This window comes from Syngnathus scovelli, chromosome 7 (genome assembly GCF_024217435.2).
Source record: "Syngnathus scovelli strain Florida chromosome 7, RoL_Ssco_1.2, whole genome shotgun sequence".
In the NCBI taxonomy this organism is placed as follows: Eukaryota; Metazoa; Chordata; class Actinopteri; order Syngnathiformes; family Syngnathidae; genus Syngnathus; species Syngnathus scovelli.
In genome coordinates, this window is record NC_090853.1 from 10,125,603 (window position 1) to 10,137,547 (window position 11,945).

At 39.8% G+C, this 11,945-nt stretch overlaps 2 protein-coding genes across 6 annotated transcripts; both read left to right on the forward strand.

Moving 5' to 3' along the window:
• The first annotated feature begins 10 nt into the window (after nucleotides 1-10).
• LOC125971947 (lebercilin-like protein) lies at nucleotides 11-4,303 on the forward strand. 5 transcript variants are annotated; one of them, XM_049725129.2, is made up of 10 exons: nucleotides 11-197; nucleotides 725-776; nucleotides 831-899; nucleotides 987-1,198; nucleotides 1,833-2,078; nucleotides 2,720-2,857; nucleotides 3,001-3,070; nucleotides 3,133-3,260; nucleotides 3,373-3,451; nucleotides 3,558-4,303. In XM_049725129.2, the coding sequence occupies exons 2-10, from the start codon at nucleotides 731-733 to the stop codon at nucleotides 3,920-3,922; spliced, it is 1,353 nt and encodes a 450-aa protein (XP_049581086.1). In that variant the 5' UTR covers nucleotides 11-197; nucleotides 725-730; the 3' UTR covers nucleotides 3,923-4,303. The 5 variants fall into 5 exon arrangements, with proteins under 5 accessions (XP_049581086.1, XP_049581084.1, XP_049581085.1 ...); XM_049725127.2 differs by having other exon boundaries at nucleotides 16-197; nucleotides 725-899; XM_049725128.2 differs by lacking the exon at nucleotides 11-197 and having other exon boundaries at nucleotides 535-899; nucleotides 3,373-3,436.
• A 1,415-nt stretch (nucleotides 4,304-5,718) lies between these two features.
• On the forward strand, nucleotides 5,719-11,531 carry LOC125971945 (golgin subfamily A member 6-like protein 7). Its single transcript, XM_049725124.2, has 8 exons — nucleotides 5,719-6,073; nucleotides 6,142-6,350; nucleotides 6,873-7,118; nucleotides 7,485-7,622; nucleotides 7,722-7,791; nucleotides 7,878-8,005; nucleotides 8,136-8,211; nucleotides 8,616-11,531. Exons 1-8 carry the CDS (start codon nucleotides 5,887-5,889, stop codon nucleotides 9,914-9,916), a joined length of 2,355 nt encoding a protein of 784 aa, XP_049581081.1. The 5' UTR covers nucleotides 5,719-5,886; the 3' UTR covers nucleotides 9,917-11,531.
• The last annotated feature ends 414 nt before the right edge of the window (nucleotides 11,532-11,945 follow it).

The window sequence follows — 11,945 nt, forward strand, 5'->3', positions numbered from 1 at the left end:
TTGGGCTCAAAGAGCACCCATCCCCCGTCGTCATGACAACTCCCCATTGGCACAGCAGTTAGGGGTTCGGTCTCAGGGTTTCAGCAGAGCCTCCACTGTGGAGGTCCGAACACACCTAATTTATTGTGTAAATTCTGGACAACGCATATCTGAACTGGTCTCGCAAATGCAACAGCAGAAATCACACAGATTTGCAGGTACGTAATTAGTGTTGAATTCATGCATTGTGTTGATTATGTTCTTTGAACAAGGTGATGTTCATGCATGGCTCATTTAGTAATAAACATTGATGTCTTGAATTTGAAAAAAAATATTTTTGTCACTAAAGAGGGGTTCGGCGAATACGCATATGAAACTGGTGGGGTTCGGTACCTCCGATAAGAAGAACCACTGCTCTAACAGTACAAGTTGCATATAAAAGATTAATGGATGTCTCGGTTGTATGACTAATTATTTCAATATAAATGCTTGGTCCGTCTGTTCGTTTCAAAATCCAAGCAATTTTAGCGTCTTTTTCGTCAACAACGTGGTCACGTGACTCACGTGATATCACACCCATTTACAGCCGTTAGTGATATTTCACCTCACTCTTTGTTTTGACATAATGACACCATAAAGGCTCTCAAGTCGGGTTCGGGGGTTGGAAGCAATTAATTTTGAAGTACGGTAGCTTTGGTGTTGGGTAAAGTAGGAAGTAATTTTCATTTGTAATTTGTACTGCAAGGAGGTGATGAGTGTGAACCTGCCGAACTTGGCCCCGAAGACAAGAGAGGAAGGTAACGCTGCAAAGCGCAATGGAAAAGCATCTACAATGTATTCTCTGCCTGCAGCCTCAGGGCCGACCAAGTACCATGCACGCAAATCCTTCGAGGACAAGCTGGGTCCATATAGGAGTGGAGGTATTGTATATGCTGACACGCCGGTTAGGAATTTCACCATTCAATATCAATCGCCATAAAAAAAAAAAAAAAACACGTTAATTTTAGATTACAGGCAGAAGTTACCTACAATCAACGTGAACCCAAAGACTTACGAATTGTCAACAACCCCCAACATTAAAAATCTCAAGCGACAAAATGGTGACCTGCAGCTACAGTTAGTAGTATTCAAAACACAGTCCAAAATGATGAGGAATGTTCTACATCGTCACTCGGTGGCACTGCAGGAATACCAAAGATTGGAAGGCAATATATCTAAGGTGGGTGTCATTCATTTATCATTACATCCACCCATTCCCTCACATTTTAGCTGAATTATTTTAGTAAGTGTAGAAATAGGTTAATGCTGTAAACCACAGGTGTCAAACTCAAGGCCCGGGGCCAGATACGGCCCGCCACATCATTTTATGTGGCCCGCGAAGACAAATTGTGCATCAAATTCGTGTGTCATTACTAGAATTGCAAATTGTCTTCACTTTTAATAATATATTTTTTTAATTCATATTTGACCAGTTTTTACTCATCTGATTTGAAAACAAGTTATTTGTCAGTTTGTTTTGTAGCTTTTACTGTATATAATATGAGGTGCTCATGCATTTATTTAGGTTAACAGTCATAATGGCCCTCCGAAAGAAGCAATGCGGCCTGTGAAAAAAATGAGTTCGACACCCCTGATTTAGAGGGAACAGCAGTTAATATATATACGTATATATATATATTTTTTTCTGTTATGAGTAACGAGGTGGCATGAGTTTAAGTGACACATTCCATTCCGACTGAAGACACATTGGGAACAATATGAAACCTTTAGATGACTCACCTTATGTCTGACACTTTGTATGATTTCTCACAAAAATGCAAATTTCATCAGAATATCTCACATCCCATTCATAGATACAAGAGCAGCACATCAATGAGGTCAATGTCATACGGAAGTTGCTCTGGAAGACTCGCTCCAGCTGTGACACTCTGACAAAAAAGCTGCAGGACGCTGAGAATGAGTTGTTCGACTCAAAAAAGAAAATCCTGCAACTGGAATCGCAGATCTTTCATAATCCTACCATGCTGGAAAAGGAAGAGCTCAGCCGCAGGTTGGATGAGGCTACCATAGATCTGAAGGAGAAAAACAAACGGATATGGGTATGTTTAGGAGCAACATGGCTCAGGAGGTAGAGTACCTGTCTGTACATCAGCACTATAGAATGTGTGTGATGGGTAGAATAGCTTTCAGTCACTTAACCATAAACTAGTAGGATATGAATATTGTCAGTCATCCAGAATCAGATTGTTATTGACTGACAAAACGCAGTCGGTAACTTAAAACTCTCCCTATGAAAAGTGATGAGCTCAGCTGCTGTTTTTAAGGAGACCATGTCATCAAGTTTACTCCACGTGGCTAATAGTTATGTGATGATGTCACTGGGTTTGTAAACTATTCAATACTAGCAGTCATTAAGTGTCTTAAAAGTCACCTAATGGTGAAATAACATAATTGTAGTTGCTGGAGGATAGTTTACAGTATATTTACCCAAGCTTTCCTGTCATGGAAACAGAAATGTACTGTATATCAGTGGTGGCACATTAAAACAAGTAAAGCCTGCTCTGCTGGCCAAAACAGGAAAGGAAGCACTGACTTGCCTTATTTTATACCCAACTGTCTTGCTCCATTTCTTTTTTGCTGCTTCCAGAAAAACAATGTTGGCAACAGGCTTACTCATCATGTTAAGCAATGTTTGAAGGACAATTTTGGTTATTTGTTCCTGTTTAATAATTTGTTATAGGAGCTAGAGAAGAATAACAAGCTGCTTCAAAGCACACTCCATCGACACATAGCAGCAGAGCAAAAAAAACTATCCAAGACCACCGATGTGTTCTACTGTCTGCAAGCACGAGTCTATGAGTTAACTAGAGAAATTCAAGTAAGTTAAAGCAAGTTGTGTTTCACATAATAGATACCATAATAACAGCATTTATTGGGATGTATACTTTCATATAGATCATGCTGCAAAAACCAATCCTAAGGTTTTTGAAATAGTATATTTGTATCATTTTATTCAAACAGGATCGAAAAAATGAACTGGAACACCACAATCTACCTGGTCTGCGATTTGAACATTTGGCAAGCAAAAAAGGTATGTTTGGTTAACACACTTGGCTGATGTTATTAGGTGTGAGGCTCATTTTTGATTTGCAGAAACATTGAACAAGATTGTCCAGACTGAAGAAGTAGCATCTCCATTGACTGCGGATGAGAGTTTGGTCAAGGCAGACGTTCCTAAACCTGACGATGAGCTGCAAAAATGGCTGAGATCACCCAGCGGAGTATGCGATTCAAAGAACATTTGAAAACTATTATATACGTTGTGTTACAGTCATTTTGTGCAGAGAATACCTTAAGGAAAAAAGAATGCTGATTCTTGATGACTGTTTCCAGGATAATGCACCAGGAATGTCTTTGGCAGTTAAATGCCTTAAGAAAAGGAGGAGGCTTAAAGAAGGTCAGAAATTTACTGGTAAGCCACAAATGCTGCCATTATTGCGCTGTGCTCAATACACCCGAAGTTTTTTGTTACTTTTGGATTAACTATTTGCATTTTACCTTCACAAAAACTATTTCAGACTTGAAGGAAATCCCTGATCACCAAATGGCAGGAGACTGTAGTGAACGAAAGGATGTAACAGATGCCTCAAGGGTGGCCATAGAAGAAGAGGAGGAGGAGGAGGATGATGAGGAGGATTGGATAGGCACACAAAATAGTCTAGGCTCTAGCATCTTTGCTGACGCTATGGACCAACTGTCACCCAGACAAATACCCAAACGCACCCATTTCTGTCTTAAGTATGTGTTCACACCAGCAACTACAAATCTGCACTTGGGGAAACCAGCCTACAGCGGATTGGACCAGAAGTCACTCGAGAGTCGGACACATGGAAAAGCACCAACAAAGAAAGCAGGCCACAATGCAGAAGAGGACGACTACTAGACTCTTCCTGTTTTTTTTTTTCTTCAAATCATGTTGACAGTCCCCTGGTGGTACACATTCTATTTTTTGACCAATGTTGCCAGCTCCTCAGTAAGAAAAGTAAGTCGCTATTGTCTCTCTTTATTTTACTTGTGGTTATTATTTTAGAAGTGATTGTCAACCTAATTTGTGATGGTTTTTATTTTTATGCGTTTGGATTTTTTTAAAAATCCAAACAATTTTGACACTCGTAAGAGCAGACTGACATGTCATGAACTTCATATGGTGGCATGTCAACTCAACGTGTTAGTTCTGTGGGACATCACACATTTTTTTCAATAAATGTTTTTGTATAAAATGCCACAAAATTAAAATAGAACTAAAACCCCTCATTTATTACAACTTGCAAAATGTCTTCTTGACACTTCAGCTCAATTAGCATTCAAAGTGATTTAATGAATGGACTTTATATTTGCAGGCAAATTTATGCAAGTCTTGTTTTGCGTCTTGGGGAATTTGGCAAACCGCTCTGTGCCATGCTGGGCGTTCCGACAGACAGGCATTTTACTTTTACACAACCTCGGTGCGTGTAACCATTTGGCGCATGGCTGAAAGTAAACTAAACTTTACGCTCGCTGGAACTAGGTCTAAATTTTCACACACGTGGTGTAATACTCATAATCTAACTCGGCTAGTCTAGCCTGCTCACGCAAATATTTACACTATGCTGTTTGCTAGACTTTCCCTGTGCTCAAATACAGTATGCATGTGCATGTTGTGTTTTTAATGACACAAACACACAATGACCAAGATGGCAAAGAGTGAAATTGTGATAACCGTAGAACCCAAAATGAAACAATCATTGCAATAAGAAAGTGTCTGGTCCCAACCTTAAATATCAACAACAGATCCATGCCCAAAATAATTCGATCAATCTGATAATGAAAATACTTAATCTGTTCAGTATCCATCTGTTTTCTGCAATGCCTTAACTAGTTGGGATCTCGGGCGAGCTGGAGCCTATTCCCGTTGAAAGGCGGACTACGACTTAGACTGTTAGCCTACCAATCAAAGTACATATTGACAATGACTATTCAGACTCACATTCACATCTATGGACAATTCCATTTTAAATGAACCCAATACCTGAAGAAATCCCTTAAAAGCAAGCAAAATAATAATAATAATAATTCAAACACAAAAAGGCTTGAGCCAAGATTCACATATGGGAGCTCCTTACAAGTGAACAAATTACAAAGTTACCATGCAGGTAATGCAAAATACACTACTAAAAATGGGGGTATTCAGCTTTAGTATGAAACTTCAGTGAATTGGTTTGATTTGAATCTAATATGCAGGTGAACTTCAACTGAGTCTTAAACATTTGAATGTACATGTCCAACAGTAGCAGTATTTTCTGTTCTACCTGCTGTTCTCCGTCTGAGAAAAATATGCATGATGAATGCGACCATTTGCAGTTGCCGTGTTAGAGAACAAGTTTTGCAAATTTGCAGGAAAACGTTGAACAGCTGGACATGTGCATTCAAAAGTGTAGGAAACTTAAAATTAAATAAACCAGTAAAGGTCATAATTGTACTCAAAAGCGTAACATGTTGACAGTAGTGTTGAGAAATAAATGAACGCAAACACGCCTCATCATAATTTAACAGGTAGCCCATTCCGTATAATTGAGGATAGAGGGCGTTGTCGCCGCGCCCATCCGCCAATTGTTGACATCATACGACTTGTATGATGTCGCCCGCGTCGTCCACCTGTAATAAAAATAGGCGTCGTCCTTAGCTGTGCTCTGATATGAGGTTACAACCGATTGCGTCATTAAAAGCGACACTGAAGTTGGATTTGGAGCTTCACAGCCATGTAACGTTAGCCGTGCATTTTGATTGGCGTCTGGCTGCAACTCTTGCGTCTGCGTTGTATTTTTTGCAATGCGTCTTTAAAGGGGAGGGAAAAGCTGCAAGGGAGCGATGAGTGTGAACGCGCGGGACTTTGCACCGAAGCCGGGCGGCGAGGGGGATTCTGCAAGGTGCATGAGAGACCCAGCCCAAATATGCGCTCTGCCCAGACTTCTCACCGGCCAACGCTCTTTGCAAACTAAGTCATATGGATACAAAGGCCAAGAGGACAAACTGAATCCTTACAGGCGAAGTGAAGGTATTCAATAAAACATGGCGCACTTCTTTATAATTTGACTACGTCATTAACTCATATGACGCGTTTAGCCGCGAAGCTGAAGTTGCCACCAATCAGAGACCCCGCAAAGTTGAGAGAGCTGTCTACAAACAACATTAAGGAGCTTAAGAACCAGAATTATGTGCTTCAACAGCAACTGAAAGAGTCCAAGAATGAGAACAAACTGTTGAAGAATGTTCTGCATCGCCACACGGTGGCACTGCAGCAATACCAAGATTTAGAAGGTAGCATTGCTCAGGTGGGTGGCGTTTTCTACATCTATCGAGCTGGTACTGCTTAAACAGGATGCTCGATCAGGTCAAAATACCATGCAAAGTACTCACACGCTGTAGAAATAAGAGTAAATGCACGGGTGTCAAAGATACTGTGGCAAAGCTGATGTATGTAAATTCAACCCACTTGAAACTAAACATTTTGACAGGTAAAGTAAATAGGATTTTTTTTTACTGTCAATTGGATACATTTGTCATTTTGAAAACTTGGCACATTGGAAAAAAATAATTTGTAGAGTATTATGAGGAGAAAAACAAGAGTAGGTGAGACATGGCTTTGCTTGTAGTAAGACTAATTAAATAAAGTTGGGAATACCAGAAGCTTGTAGTTTTTAGGCACACACCTCTTGTAGCCAACTGTCTTGTCTTGAAATGTGCCCCGTGATTGACTGGCGACCACTCTAGGTTGTTTTTCAGCATGGTTTCAAATATCCAGATGTGTGTGCAAAAATTGTCTATATTCCCAGACATCTCCTTGGATTTTCTAGATACAAGAACAGCACAAAAACGAAGTGAAAGCTTTGCGCAAGTTGCTGGCTGAGACTCGCTCGAGTCGTGATAAGCTTGTAAGGAAGCTGCAAACCACAGAGCGGGAGTTGATGGACTGCAAAGACAGAATTAGTCACCTCCAGTGGAGGGTCAACCAGAATCCCAATTTACTGGAGAAGGAGGAACTCATACGCAGGCTCACTGAGTTCACCATACAGCTGGAGGAGAAAGACAGGAGGATACAGGTATGTCATATACATGTTTGAAAATAAATTCTGAAAACATAACTGTGTATAGATTCAGAAGTATGAACAACAGAATTGTGCCGATGTTGTTAAACTGTTTCAATCATTTCTTTTTTTTTTTTTGTTGACATTTTGAATGTGACTAATATGGCATCAAGTAATGCAGTTGGGCGTGAGGTCTGATTTGCTCTTTCGCAACCATAAAAGAATCAGAATATGTGTTTGTTCATTTTCAAAAGTGTCTGAATGTTTTCATGTACTAACGGTAATAGATGCGAGCATTAGTAGATATCATGGTCAGTGCCTATTGTAACAATCTTAGGTATGACTTATTTATTTGATTTCTTATTTCATTCTGCATTGCAGTTATTGGAGAAGAGTAACATGTTGCTTCAAGGATCACTCAGTCGGCAAGTAGCGACAGAATACAAAAAGATATCCAAGAACAATGAGATGCCTCTCGGACTACAAAGCTCAGTTTCTGAATTTTCCAAGAAACCTCAAGTAATTTGAAAGAAGTGTGGTACTGTACGGTTTCATTATTAAAAACAACGATGGGGTGTCATATAATTTATATTTTTTTCATATAATTCTTTATTTAAGATGGACAGAAAAAGAGACTCAGAGACAAATAATATGAATACTGTTCGATCACGAAAACATGGAAGAAAAGGTACGTTTCCATAAAGACCAAGCTTGACTGTTTTTGACACCATTAGTAGTTGGCTGTGCTGTTTGATACAAACTTGTGATTTGCAGTCAAACAAAACAAGGTGGTCCAACCGGAGGAATATGCCTCCTCAACAAGTGACGCTGACAGTCGGGTCAAGTCAGACCTTTCGGAGACTGATGAGAAGTTTCCAAGGTGGCAGAGCACCAACAGCTCAGTAAGTCATTTAAATAATTAGTGTTTGATTTTTGGCTCATTTATATAATGGTTTTTGTGGATGCAGGTATCAAAAACAATAATTGTCTAGTTGTATCAAGAAATTAATGAGAGTGCTTTATGTTTTCCAGGATTATATCCCACGCAATTCACGTACAACTCAACAAAGGAGAGGGAATAGCCGCAGGCCTTCTAATAAAAATACAGGTGAGCTACTTAATACTTTTTTTTAAAACTTTTTTTGAAACCTTTACCAGGCAGACAAAAAAATTGCACATTATGTATTTAGAATGAGTAATGATATTAATAATAGTGATAATACTGCGCTACATTTACCAGTGCCTTACGAAGCACTCAAGTTTTACTGGAAACAATTAAACGTATTAAAAGCAGAATGACAGTGAAGAAATAGCACATTAGGCTGAAGCAAAGTGAGCAGTCAAATTAATATTGAATCACATTAAAAATGCAGAAGAAAGATTTTTTTTAAATCTATGAATGAGTTGATTATGCAGTATTATCAGGAATTATTAAAAGTCTCATTTGAATAATAATGGTGAACTTTAAAAAGGTCACAAAACTAAGTGCATTTACAAAAATCCATTTGTTAGTTTCAGCGAATGGAGATACCCATTACCCCAACGAGGAAAGACAGGACTCATCAGAAGATACAAAGGAGTCAGAGGAGAATGAGGAGGAAGATGATGAGGAAAAGCAGAGGAGAAGGGATGAAGATGATTATGATGATGAGGGGGGAAAGGGGAATAAAGATAGAGGGGGGGGGAGGTATGACGGAAACAACAGCGAAAGGAAGGAGGAAAAGGAGCGGCGGAATGGGCAAAATTACAGAGATAATCGAATGGACCAAAATAGGGGGGGCAATAAGGTAACTGGTGGAAAACAACACAAGTCAGAAGAAACTGTGTTAGAGGAGACATTTAAGGAAACAACAGGCGAAGAGGAGGAGGAGGAGGGGGAGGAAGAAGAGGAGGAAGAAGAGGAGGAGGAAGAGGAGAAAATGGCAGAAGAGGAGGATGAGGTGGTGAAGTGGGATTATGGGGAAGAACAAAAGGAGGACAACTGGGAGGAGGAGAGGTGGGACGATGAGGAAGAAGAGAAGGAAGAGGAGGAGAAGGTTTGTGAGGAGCAGGAGGATAGTGTGGGTGAGGACACAAATGAGAAGAAAAAGGAGGAGGAGAGGGGAGAGGAAGAGGTGAAGCAGGTGGTAGAGGAACAAGGAGAGAATGAGGTAGAAGATACAAAGGATAATGTAGAGGTAGAGGAGAAAGTGGAGGAAGATATAGAGGAGAGTAAATTCTTAGAGAGGGAAATGGAAGAGTGGGAAGTGGTAGAGGAGAGGCAAGAGGTAGAGGAGAGGCAAAATGTAGAGGAGAGGCAAGAGGTAGAGGAGATGAAAACAGTGGAGAAGAGAGAAGTGGTGGTGAAGAGGCAGGAGGAAGGGGTAGGAGATAAGCTGCTGGAGGAGAATGATGATGAGGTGCTGGTGATTGTTGAGGTAAAACAGCAAAAGAGGAAGGAGAAAGGAGATCAGAAAGACATTAGGACATACAGAAAATGCACTTTGTCCAACATTCTTAACGATCCTAAGATACTAACAACACGTGAACCGAAACGATGCTCACGGCCTAAAAATCGACGTAAATACAACTTCACCCCAGTTACTAAGAACCTGCATATGGGCAAGCCAGCCCACAGTGGTGTGCACCAGAGGTATCATAAAGGGCCAAACGTGCCATTAAAAGAGGAAACCCTTTACTGTCGCAATCGGAAGCATTCTGTGCAAATGGAAGAAGACATCTACCTGAGCGACGAACAGACAAGCCCACCGGATGCCGGCAGCGATAGCTCGGATTTAGATTCAAAACATAATGAAACCTCAGTGTGGACTTAAAGCAACAGTAACGGACAATTGAACCCTTATTTGTTTTGTCACTTTTGTCCTGGCACTCTGTTGAGTTGTGTCAGTGGTAAATATGCAAATATCTTTCTTCAATGACCCAGTTGGCTCCATTGCTTTCCTGGGATGTGTAATGGCACTTGAGGGCCTTTAATTGTATATAAGTATATTATGACTTCATTCATGAACTTCTTGGTTTGTTTACATGCAACTTCCAGGTTTGTTTGAGAGCAAGATAATGCAAAAAAACTACCAAATTAATTTCAATGAAACTATGGAGAGGTATGACATGGACCAAGGAATCAATCATGAAATCACTATGCAATGCGCATTATTACCATCTTTAGCACTGGAGTGGAAGACTCCAGAGGAGTAACACTACCAGTCGGAATTGTTCACTTGATTTTCAACGTGACAAATGCAGTCTTTTGCATTAACAGAGCGAGACTTTCGGCTATTCAAATGCTGCTGTGAAAACGGGTTTGTGTGCCGTTGGTTATTTTGAAATGTTTTAATTACATGAGAATACTTTAAAAACCCTTGCAGCCCATAAATGTAACCAGTCAAATTGAAAAACAATAAGTACAGTGATTTATTGTGGTGGATATGTTCAAACCCATCTGTGATATACAGAACGTAATTTTTTTTTTTTTTAAGTATTCCTTCGTTCCTGTTCTCACTCCCTTGCTCTCAAGAAATGAGATATAAGGTCACTTTGAGGAAACAAAGACTCGCTTGCACAGAGACCAATGATACTGTTTGTCACACCCAGTTAAGTTCACAGTAAAAGAATTGAATGTTATATATTTATACACATGGCGGCTCGGTGGCGCACTGGGTAGCACGTCCGCCTCACAGTTAGGAGGGTGCGGGTTCGATTCCACCTCCGGCCCTCCCTGTGTGGAGTTTGCATGTTCTCCCCGGGCCCGCGTGGGTTTTCTCCGGGCACTCCGGTTTCCTCCCACATTCCAAAAACATGCTTGGTAGGCCGATTGAAGACTCCAAATTGTCCCTAGGTGTGAGTGTGAGTGCGATTGGTTGTCTGTCTCTGTGTGCCCTGCGATTGGCTGGCAACCAGTCAGGGTGTCCCCCCCGCTTACTGCCCGATGGCTCCAGCACGCCCGCGACCCCCGTGGGGACTAAGCGGTTCAGAAAATGGATGGATGGATGGATGGATATTTATACACCAAAATGTTCAACCAAACTTTTGTAATTCTAACAAAAGTCCACTAGATTAAAATGCTAGATAGTTGTTTATTCATTTGCTTGGTTACATATGGTTACATAATGCAAAATACTGATGCAGCCTGCACTACAGTAAAACAACAGTTTTTGTGTTAAGGTCGATTATTATTTTAAAAGAAATTATTGAAGCTTTTGCACATTTGTTTTTTATATATTTTTTTTAAACCATATTTCCACCCTTTGTCAGTTGAGTGAGACAAATATTTGCTTGAAATTGTATTTTCTTCATTAATGTTTTTCTACATTTTGGATTATATTTATGTGATTGTATTTATGGTTCCACTTTCTGTACCATAAATTATTTTTGCACATTGCTGTTGTACTTTTTTTAAAACAAATAATAAAGCAGAGGAGTTTTACAACAGTCTCATAGTATGCACATTTTTTTATATTTTTAATAAGACTAGATCATGTAACTCCCAGTGTGGTGCGCAAGCTTCCTGTCGTGGTGCACGAACAAATAAAATTTGCATCTTTAATAACGCTTCTTACATCTGCATTTAGGTATTTTCTTTTTTTATATCTAACAGGTCCAAGATATGTTAATTGCATCATTAGATACTTTTTTTTCTTAAAGTGCAGTGCTGCATGTTACAAAAGCATAAATTATACTAAAAAGTAAACATGTTAATTGAAGACGAAATCAGGGATAAACAAATATGGAGGAGTCCACAATTTTTCACTAGTGCTACTGGGAGGCATGTATACGAAACACGCACTTCATAACCATAAGATGACATGTCAAATAAGAACATATTCACGTCTGTTGTTTTATTGA

Bases quoted from the DNA above. Each gene is read 5' to 3' on its own strand.
- LOC125971947 (XM_049725127.2), top strand. From the start codon at position 731: ATGAGTGTGAACCTGCCGAACTTGGCCCCGAAGACAAGAGAGGAAGGT. The intron at 1,199-1,832 runs GTGGGTGTCATT...TCCCATTCATAG, and splicing joins TGGAAGGCAATATATCTAAG to ATACAAGAGCAGCACATCAA. The intron at 3,452-3,557 runs GTAAGCCACAAA...AAACTATTTCAG, and splicing joins AGAAGGTCAGAAATTTACTG to ACTTGAAGGAAATCCCTGAT.
- LOC125971945 (XM_049725124.2), top strand. From the start codon at position 5,887: ATGAGTGTGAACGCGCGGGACTTTGCACCGAAGCCGGGCGGCGAGGGG. The intron at 6,074-6,141 runs GTATTCAATAAA...TGACGCGTTTAG, and splicing joins TCCTTACAGGCGAAGTGAAG to CCGCGAAGCTGAAGTTGCCA. The intron at 8,006-8,135 runs GTAAGTCATTTA...TATGTTTTCCAG, and splicing joins GGCAGAGCACCAACAGCTCA to GATTATATCCCACGCAATTC.